A 19,472-nucleotide genomic window follows, 5' to 3' on the forward strand; every position below is an offset into this window, starting at 1 on the left:
TCATGTGAAGGTCAGATGGGAGTTCCTGGGCTGTTCGGCTCTTACCCAGCGGTTACTAGGTACAACAAAACACTCTCACTGTGCTCTGTTTGCTTCTCCTGGAAGTAATCGCTGGCTTGTCTGTGCTGTTTATGCATAAGGCCAGCTGACTCATGCGGTGTAAACGGTGAGGTCAGGGCAGTCTGCTGCTCATCTGCCTGTTTTCTACCCTGCAGTATAAAGCTCTGTTATGATAGCACAGCGGGCAGACAGCTGCTCTGACTCAGCAAATAAAGTGCTTAACTCTCTCTGCGCCACTGATCTCGGAAAGAGGTGATGGTGACATGCCACACAGGATAATCTCGCTAATACTGGATTATTTATCACGTTAAAAAGTGAACCAGTCCATGTCTTCAGCTTCTGATAAAATAAAATTTATTAGGCGATAGTGCTGCTAAAGCTGAAATAAGATATGATCTTCTATAAATATGAAAAAATTCCTTTACGTTGTATTTACAGGCATCTGTATGCAGTGATTTTGTGAATCACTTCAGCCACTCTCGCAGTCTGCAACATGAATTATTACATGCAAGAACGCAGCTTGATATTTTACACGCTGTTTTCCTCACACGATGTCCCAGTTGGTTATCACAATGTGCACTATTATATGTCCTTGTATTAATAGTCAGGCTGTGATGGTAAACAGCCAACAGGCCAGAAATCTTTTGCCGTGTGACCAGCAGCTTTTTACCAGTTCAGCAGCTGTTATCAACTTTGTCTTTTTTTGAAGCCACATTTAAAACACAGGCCATCAAATTTAGCAGACGTTTGGCTTGTTTTCTGATGTTCCACACCGTTTTGCATATGTTACAGAAGCAGCATTAAGTGTCATTAATCCTGCAGAAGTTGATGACTGTTCACATATTCAATACCAGGGATTTTATTCTAAAGTAGACATTTACAGATTTTACTTTTCCTGATGATGTAATATTTTCTAAAAATCAACATAATGCAATGTTTTTGCATGACAGAGTCAAAGTGAGACTAATTTTAATTGCTTTGCAGGTAATTAACTGAATTCTGCCCTGTAGACTAATGAAACCTTTGACCTGCTGGAGGGTACGTGACAGTAAAAGGCAGATATAACAAAATGCATTAGGCTCTATGTGCAACAAATATTTAATGAAAATCAATTAAATAGATGTCATTAAAAGCCAACATTAAATGGTGCTAGAATAAAAGCGGGGACATTATCATGAGTCCTTCAAACATGGCCTGCAGCTCTGAACTTTTCTCAACACCGCCCAACAGTGGTGACCATCACACGGTGTTTAACTCTCCAGTTCCCAAAATACGACAGATTATGAAACTGTGAGGACAGAGCAGTAAATATTTACAGCTAGTGAGAGGAGATGTGTGTTACGCCCCCTGTCGGTGCAGCTCCTTTGCCTTGAACCATGTGGAGTATCTCCAGAGGTGGAGACATGTTTGAAGCTAAATGTGAAACAGGATGATTGCAGAAAATATCGTGACCTTATTCTCCTCAAACTTCCTCAAGTGAAAGTGTGAAAATGACAGTCTATTAAATGTTTGGTCAGTTTTTAACCAAAGCAGAAAAATTTGTTTCTATTTTGGTTTCACAGTTAATTTTCAGAATTTTCTTGTTTCAGTTTAGTTTACAGCTTCTGTTTGTCAGGCGCACAACAGTTTTTATTCTCGAGAAACATTCCTATCAAAGCCTCTTCAGGTTAAGTTGTCTTGATAAATTATATCAATGGCTTTCACAAAGACGAAACATATTTTCTGCATCTATATATTTCCTGTATAAGAAACATGGACCAAAGTTATGGACTTATGAACAAAGTCCCACGCTAATCCATAGAGCAATAAAGTAGATATATGCTAATATATTAATTAGAATAATGTGCAGCAATTTTGGCACAGAGTAAACCTAAAACATATTTATGTTCATTAACTGTTTGGTCGGATTCCAGAAATCTGAGGATAGGTCATCACCCACTGACAGCTGGTAACCGTGAATCTGATAAGTGGTTAGGAAAAAAGATGGATGGGTTTGAATGTTTTTCATGACAAGCTCAATGAAAAACCCTCATTGACTCCATGAGACGTCAGCTGAATTACGTCAGGTCTGACTTCTTCTTGGTCTGTCTGGGAAATATTTGTTCGTTTCGTAATATTTACAAAGGTTGAGTGAGTGGATTTCAAAATGTTCAAACATGGCCCAGAAGAGCAGACCATGTGATGATTTTATCCGAGTTACTAGTCAGCCAGTGGTTCCCTCTTCATGAAATCAACAGGTCACATAATTCTGCATGTCAGGAGGAAGCATTAGCCAGCACGCAGTATCATTTTATTACATCAGTCAACAAGGCGACAGCTGGATCCTCCTCATTGTGACAGAAAATATCCAATTTTTTCAAGAATTTGAATGTTGTATAAATGGCACACACACACACACACACACACACGCACACACACACACACACACGACTGATTCTGAATTTCATCACAGATGACAGAGTTAACAATTGAAATACACAACAGAGCGACTTAAAGTTTTCTGAGGTGACACAAATTGGAAACGCGGCGCATGATCGGCATAATGTGAACAATATTCTCATAAAATATCATTTTGACTGGCAGCTAAATTCAAGTTTTGCCCATGAAGTGGACTCGACTACAGAACAGCGCTGAACTAAAACGAATGTACTGAAACATTCGGCAGACAAGAAGCGAGACAGAAAGACAAAGAAAGAAAAAGGTGGAACATCACATGCTTTTGTTGAGTCCACTTCAGTGTGTTTGAGAAACAAGACAAACATTTCCTCCTGAAATCACTTCCGTAACCTCGTAAACATTGGCACTTTCTCTGTTGGCACTAACTGGAAGACAAACTTGTTTCTCTGAGGAACCAGAACAAAGTTGAGACCTGTTCCTGTCACTGGCTTTTCAGTAGCAAATACACAATGAAAGCACATGCATCAAAATGTCAAATGTAAACAAAATTAAAACAAAATGTCTTGATCTTTCTTTAGTACTCATTATTATATCTGCTCTAGGCTTTTGAAAAAAATAACAATGCTCAACTTTGATCTTCTGTGTGATGACACGACTAGACAAAAGGTTTTTCTGTTACTTCTACTGAACGTGTGCATGAATCCAGGTGATGGTGACATCTGTAGAGGTGCTACAGACAGGAAAACTGAGGAGGAGTGAAGCTGTTACAAAGGGTCAGGCCACCACATTAATGGAGCTACAGAACAAAAACAAGCATCGTGTCATCGAGTCTTCTTCTCTAATTAAACCCAGAGATCTTTTCCGGGAGGAAGACTGGAACTTTATGCTACTTTCATAAAACGTGGCTGGAAATATAACTACAAATCTAGTTTTCTGGATAGTTCCCATTTACCTGACTTGGCACTCAATAATACAGACATGTATGCCTCCATCACAATCGCTTATTAGTCCAATTTGAAATAGCTGAAAAGTACAGATGCTTGGGTAATTTAAAATGTCATGTTGACACAGTTTGTCTTGTACCTGTTCTGCTCATTCAAAATTCACACTGGCCATTGATGCAGACGCCCAGCTCATACTCCGTCTGAAAGCTGTATTAGAGCCTCTCCTGATTGGTTTGAACATAGGTAGGCGGGGCTTTAGTGCTCACAGCCACACCTGTGTGACTGAAATGATATGTAGGAAAAAAGTAGAAAAAAAAGTGTGTTTGGAGTAGTGTGACGTCAGAGCTTTAGGCTCAATATTTGAACCCATGTTTAACACGAGCATCCATCAATGTAAGAGTATATACATGACAGGAAATAAGGAGAAGTTGCATGAAGTTCCCCTTGCATGAAGTAAAGCTGTGTCTTCATGAGTTATAAATGGCTTGAAACTTAACCAATAACCCCAGATGTTCTTCCCCTTTCAGCCTGACATATTCTATGAATATGCTTACAGTATACAGCATATAGTATATGAAGAATGCCAGTTTTTCAGAACTGGGATTTTCCTACTTAATAAAAAAATCTATTTCAAATTTAAACTGTAGTGTAGTGCAACATTATTTTGTTTGTCTGTTAGATCAGCAACACTGGAGGCAATAACTTTTTGCCCCAATTACACTCTTCCATATCTGCACGACAAAAAAGAGAGACTGCAAATGAAAGCTAAACAACCGGCATGTCAGAGTTCCAAAATCATGAATAACAGGGCCGCCAATGTGTGTAAAACGATGTCTTGTATACCACAAAAGGTTGATTCTGTTCATCTGGACGTAGCGATTTCAGTGGGAGAAACGTTTCGTCACTCATCAAAGTGACTTCTTCTTCCTTAAATATTTATTTTTATTATTTAAGTTCACCCCATGTGAGTTTTATCTCCTTTATATTTATTCTACCCTTGAGACAAAAAGCAGTGGTACTTCAGATCTATTTCTGTTTATGGAGGAAATATATTAGAGTGCCTTTAAGGTGGCGGCGTGTACCTTGTAACAGGTCACAATGCTCCAAAGAATCTCAGTAGATAAGGTGGAGACTTAATGGGTGGTAGTGGTGATAGTGAACAAGGTGATAAACACGTGATATAAAAAAAACCACTCCCCCAGTATACATCAGCAGGTGGTGGAGGAGACACCAGCTCTCCTCACTGTCTCAGGCTTAAATAACCAGGAAGTGTGCAAAGAGTCAGCAGGTCGATGAGTGCTTGACTTGCAGTTTAACATGCTGTGAATCCGGAGCCTCGGGAAACATGTTAAAACCTGGAGTCCTTCATTGTGGATGCTGACAGCCAAACCAGAGCTGAGGTCCACAGAGTTACTCCATGATGTTCCTGTTGAAGTCATAGGACAGCCGTCGCTTAGCAGCGGCATGTTGAGCATGCTGATTGGCTGAGGGGAGGCCAGGGGAGAGGCGGCAGTTTGCTGTCGAGGAAGCAGGTCTGCTTTCCTGCAAAGATGAAAACTAAAATCAGCAACACAGCTGACTACAGCGTAGTTTATCAACTAGCCAGAGAGAAGGTTACAACAAATATGAACAAATGATAAAATCAAATCCATAATTATAGAATTATTGACTTGTCGTAGGCTCAAAGCCCACAGTGCCATTAGCTCTGATTAGGATGACACAGCAGATGTGAGCGTGGTTTCCCTGCGGATCTTACAATGAAGACCAATTATCAGAACTGTGAGGTGTGAGCCCAGACGAGGAGGGGAGCACTGACAACCTTGTAGAAAAAACACCTCACACTCCCCTCTCTCTTTCAGGACGCCTGATCTGTAAATAAACTGAGATTTCTAATCTGAGAGTTGAACTGGACTCTGCCTCCTTATAACAAAACTTCCATTTGGATCTGCAAACGCACACATAAACACACAAATCTGGAAAACATCAACATCACCGGAATTCTGCTGGTGCAAGAATTCTTGCACCAGAATTCTGCTGGTGCAAGAATTCTTGCACCAGAATTCTGCTGGTGCAAGTGTCCTCAGCTATGCTGCCACCTGCTACTTTTCCCTTTGTTATCTTGAATCTATTGTTTGAGTCTGTCCTTTTTCCTTGTCAGATTGTCCCTCATGGCCGTGCATCTCCTTGTTCTGTGTCTCCTTGAAGTTTGCTAGTATTTGAATTCTTTGCTCTTGCTTTAGATTTTGTATTAATATGAATATTCAGTATTAAAACTGTTTTTTTTTTAGTTCATTCCTGTTTCCAGTTGTTCTGAGTTTGCGTCCACAACCTGCTTGTCACATAGCCATCATATAACACATGATATCTATGGCGGTGAGTTACAGTCAGTGATTACACTGCTATGTTGTCAGTTTAAAATGTAGTAATACCTATAATGAGCATGAACCATTAGCAGTAGTTCAGGCAGACCGTAAAGTCGAGCTCTGTCACAAGATCAGCTGATATTGATAAAAGCTCCAATCAGCTGATGGTTCAGCTGATCCTCTTACGGGCAAGAAATACATGCTGTGGATCTGCAGCCTGATTTGCAACCCAACCACAGCTTTTTTCAGAGCCATACCACCAAATATAGATTACTCCAAATAAAAACCCATTATTTGACTCTAGCTGTCCTGGCTCCACATCAATCATCCAGTTCTAATAAGTCTGTAGAGATTATATAAAGCATTTCGACACAGTTCCTCTAAAGCAAGCTACAAATGTTACTTTAAAAGGCATCAGATCTTTTTGGATCAAACAAAACACAGCTGTTACAGAAAGAGGCCACCTACCAAACCCCTTTCCTGAGTAAAGCACTGTCAGCTATATTTACTGCAATATACAACTTACAAAAAGCAATGAATCACATTGAAATTGAACATATTTGTTCACATTGGCAACTTTGATTGGTAGTGAGGAGGATTACAAAATTTGTGAGCAAGGGAAGTTATCTGAAAAATATGGAAAAAGACATTCCTGTGCCAAACAGAGCCATCTATCAGGAAAATCTAGGTAACGCTAACAAGGGAGCCGAAGAGACAGCAAACATCCCCTCTGACAGAAACGTGGCCTACTTCAAAAGAGCACTCGATCTGAACCAGAGGCAGCAAGACTGCTGAAGGTACTGCGTTAGGTCCAGATGCTGCAAAAGTGCCTGCAATCAAAAGACATACTGACAACATTTCAGACTATTTTCTGCAGAAATAAACAAAATAAAAGTTCACCTTCAAATTTTGGCTTGCACTAAACACCCGACAGCTGAAACACCACCCTACTTCATCCTGTCCTCCACTGTTGTCGCCTGCGTAAACAATATCACTTTGACCTTCAGTGAACATTTGATTTGTGCATGCTTTATCATTGCTGCACAGCCAGTACGACACATGTAAACATCTATTGTCTGATAAACTGTAGGCCCCCATGTCAGCGCTGCACGTTTGCACATCTGGATATAACCCAGATTTCAAATATACTACCTCAAGTCCCGTCTCTTTTCAGCCGAGGGCATCTTTAACCTTAAACAGCAACACTTTGCTTCTCCTTTTTTTGGTCATTCCTTCCAATTACCTTAAAGCTCCACACCTCTTTTGCTTGTTTTCTCAATGTGTCTAACAATATTCCTCTATTATAGCCCATCCCGGTGGTAATTTCTTGTAGCTTGTATCAATAACCTTGGCTATTTTGTTAATCTGCAGAGGTTTTAGCTTTTGTAGTTCCTAGCTTAGCATAATTTTATCGTACCAGTCTCAATTTGATTTTTTTTAATCAGTTACCTTTCTTTAAAAATTCAAAACATCATAAACGTTATCACATAGAACTATTCTCAGTCTTCTATCTTTATGTCTGAACTGTTAATTAGAAAGGTTACTGAAGACTTTATAATTTAATAATTGCTCGATTAGAAAATAACACCCCAGTCAAATGATAATGAAAACCAAAAAGTGGTATTTTCACACCACATCCAGTAGCAAAGTAATTAAACAGCAATAACTTATATTTGAATTTATGTAGAGTGAAAGATGCAGCATTGTGGAAAAATTAACGACGAAGACTATAATTGAGTAAAATAAGACCTTTGTGATGAGATGATTTATCTGCTGCTGCAAATTGGCCCTCTGCTGTAACCCAGTTTAAAATATAACGAAGCAGGGACAAGTGAAAAAAGAAGCATAGATAAAATGATCATTAAATTCACATTTCACGCACTGTGATAATGTTGATTGCTGCTTCTGGCCTGTAGCAAGCAGTCACACAGTGGACGGGTAAACCCCACACTTGCATATTTCGAAGGTGCCTTGTAGCTTTCTGATGTGACTCGGTTCAGCAGCGCGCCCGGGGCTGTTCGTGTACTGAGCGTTCTGCATAAAACAGCAGTCGCATCATTTGAATGAGGCTGCAGGTTTCAAGGCTATCGGTCAAACAGCACTATCAGTTCGTGTTACATGTTAAGGCTGTGTTGACGAATTCAATTTAACAACCGCGAAGCTTCACAAATTGAAAGTGAACACTAAGTGCTCTGTGCTAATTCCCCTGCAGCAAATTAGGAGTAAAGAGACGGAACATTTGCTGTAAAATTTGATTTCTTTCTATCAGATTGTGAACACTGAAACATGTCCACAGCGAGCGATTAAGACGCACTTGTCTCCAAAGCTGCTGGGCTCGCATTTCCATGTGCATGGTGTCGGTCTTTACTCACAGTGTGCGGCTGCTCCAGGTGTAAAGTCTTCAGCAGCAGGTTACGAGACACGCCGTTGGCTCTCTTGTATCTCTGGCCGATCATTTTGTTCAAGTCGTGGAAATTGTCCAACAGCCTAAAGGTTCAAAGACACAGACACGCGATTTCATGCACAAGAAGAACATTTGTTTTAAATGATTGCTTCTCAAAGATTCAAGATCAAGATTCTGTATAGGAGTCAAAAGCTCAGACTGCAGACTGCTCCAAACGCTTGGTTTCCTACTCTGCTTCAAGTGGTATAGTGGTTAACACATTCATCTTACACACAAAAGATCCCCAGTTCAAGACAGGGAGGAGACGCATTCCCAGCCTGAGGGGTCACAAGCCTGGATAAAGAGGAGGGTATGTGGTGTAAAACTTCTACAAAATCCAATATGGATGCAATCTGCTGTGGCGAACCTTTGGGATAGAAGTACGTTTCTTTCTCTGTCCTATGTGACAGTGTGGTCAGCATGGTCATCTTTGTTTGTGACCACAGAAGGTGGTTTTGCGACCACTAGAATAGTTCCCAGGTTTTTTCAAGGGTAGCTGCACAGGCAGAGAGCACCCTCACCAACCCAGTCATTTTGTTCTGTAAGCATATCTGAAATTCAAGGGTTGGTCCTATTAGGCTGTCCATGGGTACAAAGTTAAAAACATGTTTGCTCTGACAGGTTATAGTCAATTCTAACAGTTCCTTGAAATGTAGTTGCACTTCACACAGTCACCACTAGGTGGCCACATTTTCTTTCAACTTGTCAACGTATAGTGTTTTATCTCGTAAAACCACCAACACCATAAAAGAACATCAAATTATGCATTTTGTATTCATTCCTGTTTGACTCGAGTAAAATGACACAAATGATTTAGAGAAATTCAGTGTTGGAGGGACAAGGAGGTAATTTTGTGAATAATTCCATTAAAAAAGGACTTGTATGTATAATGATATATTTTTTAAATGAACCCATACAGATTGTTTAAAATGAAAGTTTCCCTGAATGATAGTTTTTGGTAATTGTTACGAGTATTTTCTTTAAAAACAAGTATGAATATTTAAGAAAAAGAGTCAACATTATGTAAGGAAAACACAGTATTTCTGTTAAAATGGTGAATTTATGGAATAGTTTTATGAAGAAGAAAAAGTTCAATATTTATGAGAAAGATCTAAAAAGATCTTGTTGTTCTCTTTTATCAAATCAATTTGGAGAATTGAAGGGTTTGGTGAAGGATGACAATCTGTCAAAATACAATCATAAAAATTTGCAGGAGTAAAACTGAGTCTGATGATTTTGGGGGTCTGATCCATTCAGTACAGAGTACTTATGCAATAATATAGAAATCAAAACAGTATTTATGACTGGTTTCATTAGCCCTGAATCACAGCCTACTTTATCATCCTTCTAGACACTAGTGGGAAACATCCCATCCAATCTCTTCCGCTTATCCTAGTGGGAAACGGTGGGAAACACACGTTACTAAATTAAACTTATGCTGTCTTTGGTGAAAGCTGAAACTAATGATTGAAACCAGGAAAGTGTTTACTGATGGCATGGATAAAGAGAGCTGAAGAATGTACATTGAAGGTACTTGTGCACCAACTTCACTCAGGTTCTTAGGTTTATTCCCATCCATCTTTTATCTAGAGCCATCGTTACACATGATGGCCTTCGTCAGCACGGTTCACCTACCCCTGGTCGTGGGTTGCTCCGCCTCTGAGGAGCTGGCTCAGTGTGGGAACAGTACTGAGGTCACAGGAGTCACTTGAGGATGAACCAGTAAATGAGGGGAAGGCTTCAGCAAAGACAGCCGCCTGCAGTAAATACAGAGAGAGCTCATCAAATACAGCTTGAGAGCTCAGCACACCGCAAGAAAACAGTCAAAACACAAGCATCAAAAACACATTTGCAGCATTTAGGAAAAAATATGCATTTATGGTTCATTACATGAAAAGTTAATACTTTATTTTCATAAAGGTCTCCTTGTGGCACCACAGGCACATGAACCAACTTATTTAAAAACAGCCAGTCTCCTCTCACTCTGCTTCACTGCAGTTTTGGGCAGGGCTCATTTTTCATCTGCATCTTTGCACTGTGCTTAATGTCCACTGGGAGACTCTCCCCGCAGTGCTGACTTCTTATTTTTAAATTTTATTTTTAAGGAGAAAAAAAAAAGCTGGGGTAATGTGAGTTATAACGCTGGAGAAAATACTGATTAATTTTTACTCATAAAACTTAGTCACTCCTCCTGCAGGGTTACATCAGGGTGAGCCGTGTTTCCATGGTAATGGCACAGCCAACTGAGAAAAAGGGGGAAATTTTAGGTACAGACATATACACTTTCAACTGGATAAGAATTAGTGACCCACACAGATAACACTAAAATCACCCCATCTCTCACCAAAAAACAAATCCTGCACGAACAGAGATTTGGACGTGAAACTAAACTCCTTCTCTAAGTTATAGCCAAGATACAATACACACACGAAGGTTTTTGCACATTTCACCCAGGGCCAGCTATATCTACCAGACACTAAGAATAGCAGATGGAGCAAATAATGCATAGATTTAAACTTGAATAATTCTTTTCTACTGCATGATCCACAGGGGACTGAGTAACTACACAAATAACTCCCTGAATCCACCGAGCATCCCTGATCGATGGTACAGGAAGTGCAAACAGAGGTTAGAGTCACAGAGACAAACCACGCAAGACAGAAATTCAATGCTGTGACACAAATGAACCAATCCTGAGGAGTTTGTGGACTCAGTGAAGTGGATGTAATGGCCACTTTAGCTCTTACTGAACAAACAGAACCGTTTTTATAGCAGTTACTGAAGGACAACTGTACCAGGTTCTGATTGGCTGAGAGTCTGTCTCTCCTCTCCTCCACAGCACTGGCTGGCCACCACTGCTCCACAACGTCTCCACCTTCATCTGATGAATCCTGAGGGAAGGCTGTCCAGGTGTCGCCTGACTGGTGGAACGAGCTGTCCGTCTTGCCTGGCGTCCAGAGGGTCGACTCACTGGTGATAGCATGCTTCCCAAGTGCTGTTATCAAACACACACACAGGCACATGCACATTAAGTCTTAGTACATAGTATGTACTTTCGATGCTCTTAAAGGACAATAATGGGCATTAACCCTGTATTATAATACAGCAACAGCAGCATTGGTGCTAAAGGTGACAATAATTACTAGGATGCCTTCCAAACGGGGCCAGTTTATCCAAATGAATGAAGAATCCCAATAACTGTTTTGTACAAATGTCCACAATCGTTTTTAAATGCTGGAAAATTAAATTAAATTCTACAGACCCTACAACACATCCAACTAATAATTTAAGAAATCTCTGTCTGATCTTTGCATATCTTCACTAACTGTTTATTCAGTCTACTTAAACCTTGACAAGATGGTTCCAGTTCATGGAGTCTTACTGTTGCAGACTAAACCGTTCCTGTCGTCCTCATGTGCTCTGTGCAGACGGATGCAGCTAACCTATAAAATAGACCTGATGCTTTTTAAAGGGAGGTACAGTATTTTTCATGCGACACCTGGAACAGACTTAATCTTCTGTGACCAAGAACTGGAAAAACAGTTCAGAAGATGGATGGACAGACAATATGTGCATCCAAAATACTGTTGACCAGTCCTGTCCTGTCCACTGCTGCCCCTCCCTTCCACTGGAGGGTTCTTCCTGTTAAAAGGGAGTTTTTCCTTCCCACTGTTTCCCAGTGCTTGTTAATAGGAGGTCGTCTGATTGATGGGGAGTTCTCTGTATTATTATTGGGTCTTTACCTTTCAATATAAAGTGTTGTTTTGATTTGGAGCTATATAAACATATTTAATTGAATTAAACAGAATTAGAAAGTAGTATAACACAGAAACACTTAAAGTACAAGCCCATGAATGCTGGTCAGGTTGTACCATCAGTTTTATCCATGCTGTCACGCTCTGATGCTCTAAAAATTAAACTCATTTCTCACAAAGATAGTGGTTATATTTTTTTATTTCCATTTATGTTGTTTGGATGAGTGGTTTGTGAGAAAGCTGCAGCTGTCTTAAACAGTTCAGCGAACTCACAGACACACACACACACACACACACACACACACACACACACACACACACTTTTTCACCGAATGTAACATCCAAAGCAGTAACTTTGTTTTTCCTGCATGTGATGCATTTAGGGGACACCTGTAAATCTTGGTTACGGAGGCACCATGCTAATATTATAAATTATTATTAGATGTGCCAGAATTAAAACCCACAGTTTTAGTAGCTCTTCAGCTTTCTATTTGTCAGCAGCACAGCAAGACAACTTGCATTTATTATTCTGTTAATCACCTTGTCGTATCATTGTGTTGTCTATGGCTGTGACTGCTTCCTGCTGTTGCTTAAAAAGTTGCCTGCTGTACCAGACTCTGCAGGACTCTTTGAGTTTGTATGTTGGACTTTAATCTCACCGCGACATCTCACTGCGTGGAAACATTTCAGCGAATATTTGTATCTCTCTTCGATCCCTGCTGCTTTGACACATCTACACGTCGCTCTCCATTGCTCGGTGTATTTATCCGACGATGTATCTATCAGACACTTGTCTGTGAGACTGTTTCCTTTTCACCCGTTGCCTAATAATCTGAGGCTAACAGGAGAGCTCACTGGCCTGTTTGCTTCCTCCCCCTCTCTTAGCTCGACTCTGAATGATTAATACCGTGTAGTGAGACGGGGAGATCAGTTAGGAATCCAGGTCAGGACAAACTACAGTCTTATTTCCACTGTGCTGGTAAGTGATGCCTACCAAGGCAAGAAAGAACTCTGCATTTTTATCACAAGATTAAAAGTACTACTGGTCAACAACTTATTTACGTCATCTAAGTTACAGCATGTGCTTGAGTGTACAATGATTAGCTGTATGATTATCAGGCTGCCTTACTTTAACTCTTTACTCCCATTTCAGGCCTGTTTACAGAACAAATTGACTAAGTTTGCATCACATGTTAGTGAGGGTGGTCGCTGCCTTTGCAGGTACCCTTCAAATGACATCTTTATTGATATACACTGAGGGATCAAATGTATCATTATGGAGGAATGAGTTAAAACAACCTGTTCCGGAACACACTTCCAATCAAATGTTTTTCCATGTTTTTTCTGCCTCTCACTACTTTTATTTCAAGCTAATTTTTTTCAACCTTGTTGTTATATTCAGTGTAGATTTATAATATGTATTTTCCCAGATTTCACACAGGCACAGCCAGACCTCTGTTTGCAAATGCTATGAAAGGTGTTTGTTACACTCATTCTTGTCTGTTGAAGTTTCTGTCTCCATCTTAGTACTGTAGCTATTTATTAAAAGACTTTTGGGTCATTGTGAACTACTTCACTTTATCCACTGTGTGAAACAAGTAGATTTATCTCCTCCTCCTTTTAAGCCAGCATTTTCCTGATTGGCTGGCCCTCATTGAGATGCTTAAACAGAATGTGGGTGGGGCTTCAGTGCCTGAGATTGCCTTATTAGGGATACCCATCATAAGTGACATCATACAGAGCCACGGATAGAAAAAAAACAACTTCAGCCATGTTTAATATGAACATTTGCTATTGTAACTCACATGTTTATTGAAAGCCCATTTTAATTACGAATAATTAAAACCAAAATAAACTAAAAGGCCAGATAAGTGTGAAAATATGCATAAGTAATGTGGGTGAAGCAAGCCTTTAGGTTTTATAGCTGGTCCTTTAATTTTTGCCCTTTTACATACATCAGTCCCTCTGATGATAAATGTTGACTGATAAGCCATCAGCAACATGTTAAAATAAACAGAAATACTTTTCAGTAGAACAGACTGAGACATAATTATGCACCAACCTCAGCACAGCCTCATTTAGCCCCCCTGTGGAAACTGGGCTTAACATGATTTAGGTGATTAGCTAAACGGAGCAGAATGAGGGATCATTACGACTGATTAACACCGGCTGTGAGAGAAAAACAACGAGGTGCAAGGAGTAAAAGATCTGACATACCTGCGCGTGTCTGCTTCAAGAGTGTAGCAGATAAGAGCCATCATACTGTCAGACTACTAATTAAATTCATTTATTTATGATTCAGGTACTAGCACTGCTTTATTTTGTTCATCATACAGTTCTTTAAAAAATCCAATAAAAATATTTTCTTCTCAATTACCTTCTTGCACTGAATGATGGTGTCCAATATTTTTTTAATTCCGCGTACCCAGGAAGCTTTGAGATGGGTTTGTTAGCAGGATTAGTCGAAAAGAATCAGGTAGATTTGTAGGAAAAGTTGTACCAAAGATAAGGAAGGGCCCAAATGCTTTTTGGAGTTGATCTCAGTCCAGTGTTTTTATTTTATCTTTTTGAATGGATCTTTTGAGGGCGACAATATTAAAAACCTGCAAAATATCTTGATGTTCTCTATAAAACACTAACTTAGATCCAGATAATTAGATCTCAATTCTTGAGGAGGGAGTTAACAAACAGTAAAAATTAAGTCTGCAGTATTTACATAGTACATAGTAATGCAGTTTAAGTAAGGACTTCCAGCTGCTTTATCCCCGCAAACACATCTTCATAAAATAGAAATTATAACAGCAGCAGGATTTTGGAAAGATAAAAGTAAAAACCCACTTGTGCATAACTACTTGTGCGCTTCTTGAAAACAGATTGTGTACACTTGCATTCCTCAAAGTGTACAAAAGGTTAAAAATGCACTAATTCTCTGAGGGAGTCGTTGCCATTCACTCTTTGTTTCCCCAACACAACACAAAGAGTGTTAAAAAGTCTAAATCTGCACATTTCTGACTTTTTTCTGAAAATCTCTGAAGCCTTTCTGTGTCAGCCTTGTTGTCCAGGACCAACAGATCCAAGCCTACAGCACACAGAAAGGCAAATTTACTAAAGATCCCAAAGGAGTGAAAGAGATACTAAAATGAGAGGAAAGCCTGGCTCGTAAACACAGAAAGGGACAGAGAATGAACAACCACGAGACTCACCAACACTCTCTCTGCTCCCACAAGGCACTGAGGCAGACATGGTGAACTCCTCGCTCCAGGCTGGCTCTCCCTCCGCCTGCATGAACACTCCAAACTCATCTTCCTCCTCCTCCTTCCTCCCTTCGTCAGTGGCCACGGTGGAGCCACTCTCCACCTCACCCTGCTCCTCCAGCTCTCTTCTCTTCCCTTCTTGGCCTCCTTCTCTGTCTCCTGCTGTTGCACTGACTGCCTCCTCCTCCTCCTCCTCCCTCTCCTGACAGGGCAGGCCGGTTGCCATGGATCCCAGGGTGGGCAGGGAAGGGGCAGGATTAGCCTGGGAGAGCGCAGGGGAGGTGGGGAGATTGGTGCAGGCAGTGTTAGTGATGTTAGTCTCTCCACTTGGTTCAACAGGGGCATTGCTTGTTTGTGCACAGGTGTATCCATCCTCCTCCTCCCACTTCCTGTGTTCATCTTCAACCTCCTGTAACCTCCAGTCTTCCTCTGAAGCACGGTTTATCTCTGTCCCTTCATAACTATCTTTGAGTGTGACTTCTCCTTTACATTCATCAGACTTCCGAATTTCCCCAGCTCCGTCTCCATGTTCAGGATTGAGGCTCTCTTCTAAATTTCCTTCTTCTGACTCCAGCTCATCTTTCGTCCCACATTTGCTGCTCTTGTCTGCCACAATCCTCTCGCCTGACTCAGAGATGGAATGATCTCCATCTGTGAGGGGTGAAGGTAACACTTCCTCCTCATTTTTAAACACAGATTGAGGTTTATTATGTAATACCTCATTCACAGTGGTTTTCTCATTGGCCTGTTCTTCTACCTCAGAGTTTTCTTCCTCTTGCTGATACCCCTCAACGTGATTCTCCTGCTCAGCCTGAACCCAACAAGTTTCACGGTCAGCACTGCAGACGCTGCCCTCTATGGGTGCGGCTGACTTGTTAAAAGTGAGGGAGACTGCAGTGCTGCTGGAGGCAGGCGTAAAGACTGCACACCAGCTGGAGAATTCATCAAGAGCCTCGCTGATGTTCTCCTTTTCATCTTTAACATCTGCACACTCAGCCCTTTTCTCTGATTCTTCACCTGCTTCATCGAGATCAGAAAATCCGTTTACATTAGCCCCTTCTTCTTCTTCACGGGGACATTCACTTGGTTTTCTCTCAGTAACGCTGGTCTTATGTCTTAAATTATCAGTCAACCCAGAATGTCCATGGGTGACGATATTTCCTTCAGTGTATCTGTCCCCTTGTTCCTCTGAATAGCCATCCTTGCTCTGAGAAGCTTGTGTCTTCTGCCCCTCGCTGCTCTCAGTTTCTCCCACATCGCAGCTGTCGTGGGAGTCACTGTAAGAACGGGTAGATTCTAGGTCAGGGTTTAGTTCAGTCAAAACAGAGCTGGAAGACTCTGACTTGCCGAGGCCTCCCTTATCCTCCTCTTCATTCTTTTGCCTTTCCTTCCTCATTCCCGTCACCTCACTGTTCAGCCTGTTCGGGATGCCTCCCTCGTGTCCATCCTGGCTTTTCCTCCTCTGTGCTCTCCTTCCACACTGGACGCAGGATTTAGGAGAAACGCTGTGGCTGCATCTGGCTCGCCGGCTGTCCTGCTGTGGGGTGGGAAACTGTTTACAGTCCGGGCCTCCTTTGTCTTGCTCTTCCTGCCTTTCTTCCACAGCGATTTCACCAGCAGGAACTTCCCTGCTCCTCTGCTGCCTCTCTCTGCTCACGCCTGTTTTCTCCCGGCACGCTGCATTGCCAGACTTCCTCCATCTCCGCCCCGATCGCACCCTAACCCGGTTTGCTCCAGTCTGTGCCGGTGGAGTTGGCCCAGCTGGAGTGTCTCTGCGTCCTCCTCCTACTCCAGTCTTTCCTCTCAGCCATCCTCCGACCACACTGGATGCTGCACTGGTTGTCACTCCAGAGTTGGGCTTAGCTGCTGAATACAAACAGCTTCCTTTCTCAGTCCGGAGGAACAAACACTGAGTCTGAGTCTTCCCGCTGCCCTCTGAGGTCTTCAGAGTGGCAACTGTTACCAAAGCTCCGATTCCAGCCTGCCTACTGTCCACCCCCAGCGGAAGCCCATATCCCATGCGACCCCACTCACCACTCAGGCAAACATCTGCAGGCCTGGGGCAGGACGCTGAACTTCCTCGACCTGCAGGAGGAGCTGTGGGTGCTTGTCCTCCTCCCAGCAGATTAGCAGTCTTGTGGCGATTCCTGGAACACAGGGCCCAGGCTCGGAGACCCCGAATGAGCGGCAGATCTGCCAGTCCCAGCTCCAGTCGGCTGGGGAAGGGCAGAGAGGCTCTGGAGCATTTCTGTAGCATCTCCCGGCTAGAGCCTGACATGCTCAGGCACGGGTAGTTGTTGTTGTTATTCTGCTGGAGCATAGTGCTTGTTGTGGGCCTCATCTATGTTTTATTGGTTGGTTTTTGCTTATCCTTTATTAAAATGCAGCCTGTCGGCTCAAGTTCAATTCTCATTTGTGAGAGGGAGCGCTGCCACAATCAAGAATCTATTCTTGATTCACAGCCTGACAGCTCAAAGGTAAAAAGATCATGATTTAGAAAAACATCACTAGGCACTATGAAACAGCTAAAACAAATTTCTCACTGATTAATTCTGACAGTGGTACCGAAGACGATGTTTCCTAACATGGCCGGAGGGAGATGAATCTCCTTGTAATCTCATATCTTAGCAGATTATTCTGACTGCATCTGAAGACAGAATCAGTTGTTTTTCTGACGGGCGACCTGCCACTGTTTGCATCTATAACTCCTCAACTTAGAAAGTCTCCTGATGAAGAAGAGAAACATGCAGGTGTGATGTCCAGCTGTCAGTGCTGATGAGAGCAAGGGAAATGAGAAGTTTGTTTTCTTCCAGGCTGACGCTCAGTGACGCTGTCTCCAGAGCTTCGCCGCCCTCCCCGTTCACTGGCCTCTCCTCACTGAGGACTGACTCAGCTGTCACAGAGCACCCTGCAGGGGAATGGGTAAAATAAATAAATAAAACAAACATGGAAATTAAAGACTCATAGTGCAGACTTATTATAAGGTAGTGTGATATGATTAAAGAGCAAGGATCCCGCCAAGAGGAGGCCCAATCCAGCAAATGAATAAAAAGCTTAAATATTAAAATTATTTAATGCTGACTTCACTTTGGTTTGGCTCAATGGGTTGCAGCTGTAAGTCAGTGTGGGAGGTGTGAGTCTGTCAGAGGTCATGCATTTGAATCCAAAGTGACTTCTTTTCCCACTACTCCGACCCAAACAGGCTCTTTTATATATATGAAAATGGGAACTGACACCATTTGCATTGTGGTGAGAATTAGATTAGTTGTTGCATCAGCCACACACAATCATCCAGTAGACTAAAAACGAAACACAGGTGGCCATAAACCCATAAATCCACTTCTCCTGCCCACACAGCTTAAAGGATTTACCCGAAGAGCATCAATAACCCGCCACATAAGCGACGAAAATAGGTTTGAGCCACGTATGTCATACTTAGCCTACTCCTATCAGCACCACTGTGATGAAGATGAGCCACGTCAAACCACACAGTGTACCAGCACTACCTGTGTTCCCAGCCAGCATGTCCTGAGAGGGATGCCCACAGCCGAGTGCTCATTGTTTCTTACCTTTTTCGAACCCCCGGGGTCTCAGGTCCAGGCTCTGGATTAAGTGTCCTTTACTTAATGCCCCTCTGCTTCCTTATTGTTTACAGACGAAGCCTATTCCCCCTCCTCTCGGGCTCTGGAGCATCCTAAAGTGGAATCAGCGCCGCCTCATCTTTCTACTCGGCCTGCACCACAAACGTTACAAATCGCTCGAACATCCATTCAGTCCTGTCCCATCGTTTAAATCAGAGCACAGCCTCTTTTTTTTCGCTCTCTCTTCCCGACTCGTTCAGCCATTGCGCATCATCTCATCCGCCGCGGCTCGGCATCGTGCGCCGCCGCATCTTACCGCAGTAGCCTCCGGTGTGCACAGCGAGCAGGATGACGAAGAGCTAATTTGACTTACAGCCCACTCACTGATAGGAGGCGTGATTCGTGCCACACAGAGCAGGGAGAGGTGAGGCGAGCGGAAGTGTATGGAGGGTTCGTGATGCCACACTTAGGGAGAAAGAACACACTGGTCTAAAATAGAACAAACAGAATCTATTTGTTTGCTACTGGGAGCTTCAGACCTAGATCTAGAATTTAACACAAATTTATCATATGTACGTTGATTTCTGACATTTTCAGAGGTGAATGTAACATGTAATAAAAACACAGTGTCTGGAATTTTAACCATTCCCCATTAAAATAGTTTAAATGTGTTTA

General features: G+C 42.0%; 1 protein-coding gene across 1 annotated transcript; it reads right to left on the reverse strand.

Annotated features, from left to right (window-relative positions):
• Window positions 1-4,722: 4,722 nt before the first annotated feature.
• Window positions 4,723-19,201, reverse strand: LOC102204446 (uncharacterized). Its single transcript, XM_005745000.1, has 6 exons — window positions 18,786-19,201; window positions 15,166-18,124; window positions 11,003-11,202; window positions 9,843-9,964; window positions 8,137-8,251; window positions 4,723-4,943 (listed from the first exon to the last, which is right to left on the reverse strand). Exons 2-6 carry the CDS (start codon window positions 17,555-17,557, stop codon window positions 4,812-4,814), a joined length of 2,961 nt encoding a protein of 986 aa, XP_005745057.1. The 5' UTR covers window positions 17,558-18,124; window positions 18,786-19,201; the 3' UTR covers window positions 4,723-4,811.
• Window positions 19,202-19,472: the final 271 nt, after the last annotated feature.

This window comes from Pundamilia nyererei, unplaced genomic scaffold, assembly GCF_000239375.1.
Source record: "Pundamilia nyererei isolate P.nyererei 1_Seehausen unplaced genomic scaffold, PunNye1.0 scaffold00152, whole genome shotgun sequence".
NCBI lineage: Eukaryota > Metazoa > Chordata > Actinopteri > Cichliformes > Cichlidae > Pundamilia > Pundamilia nyererei.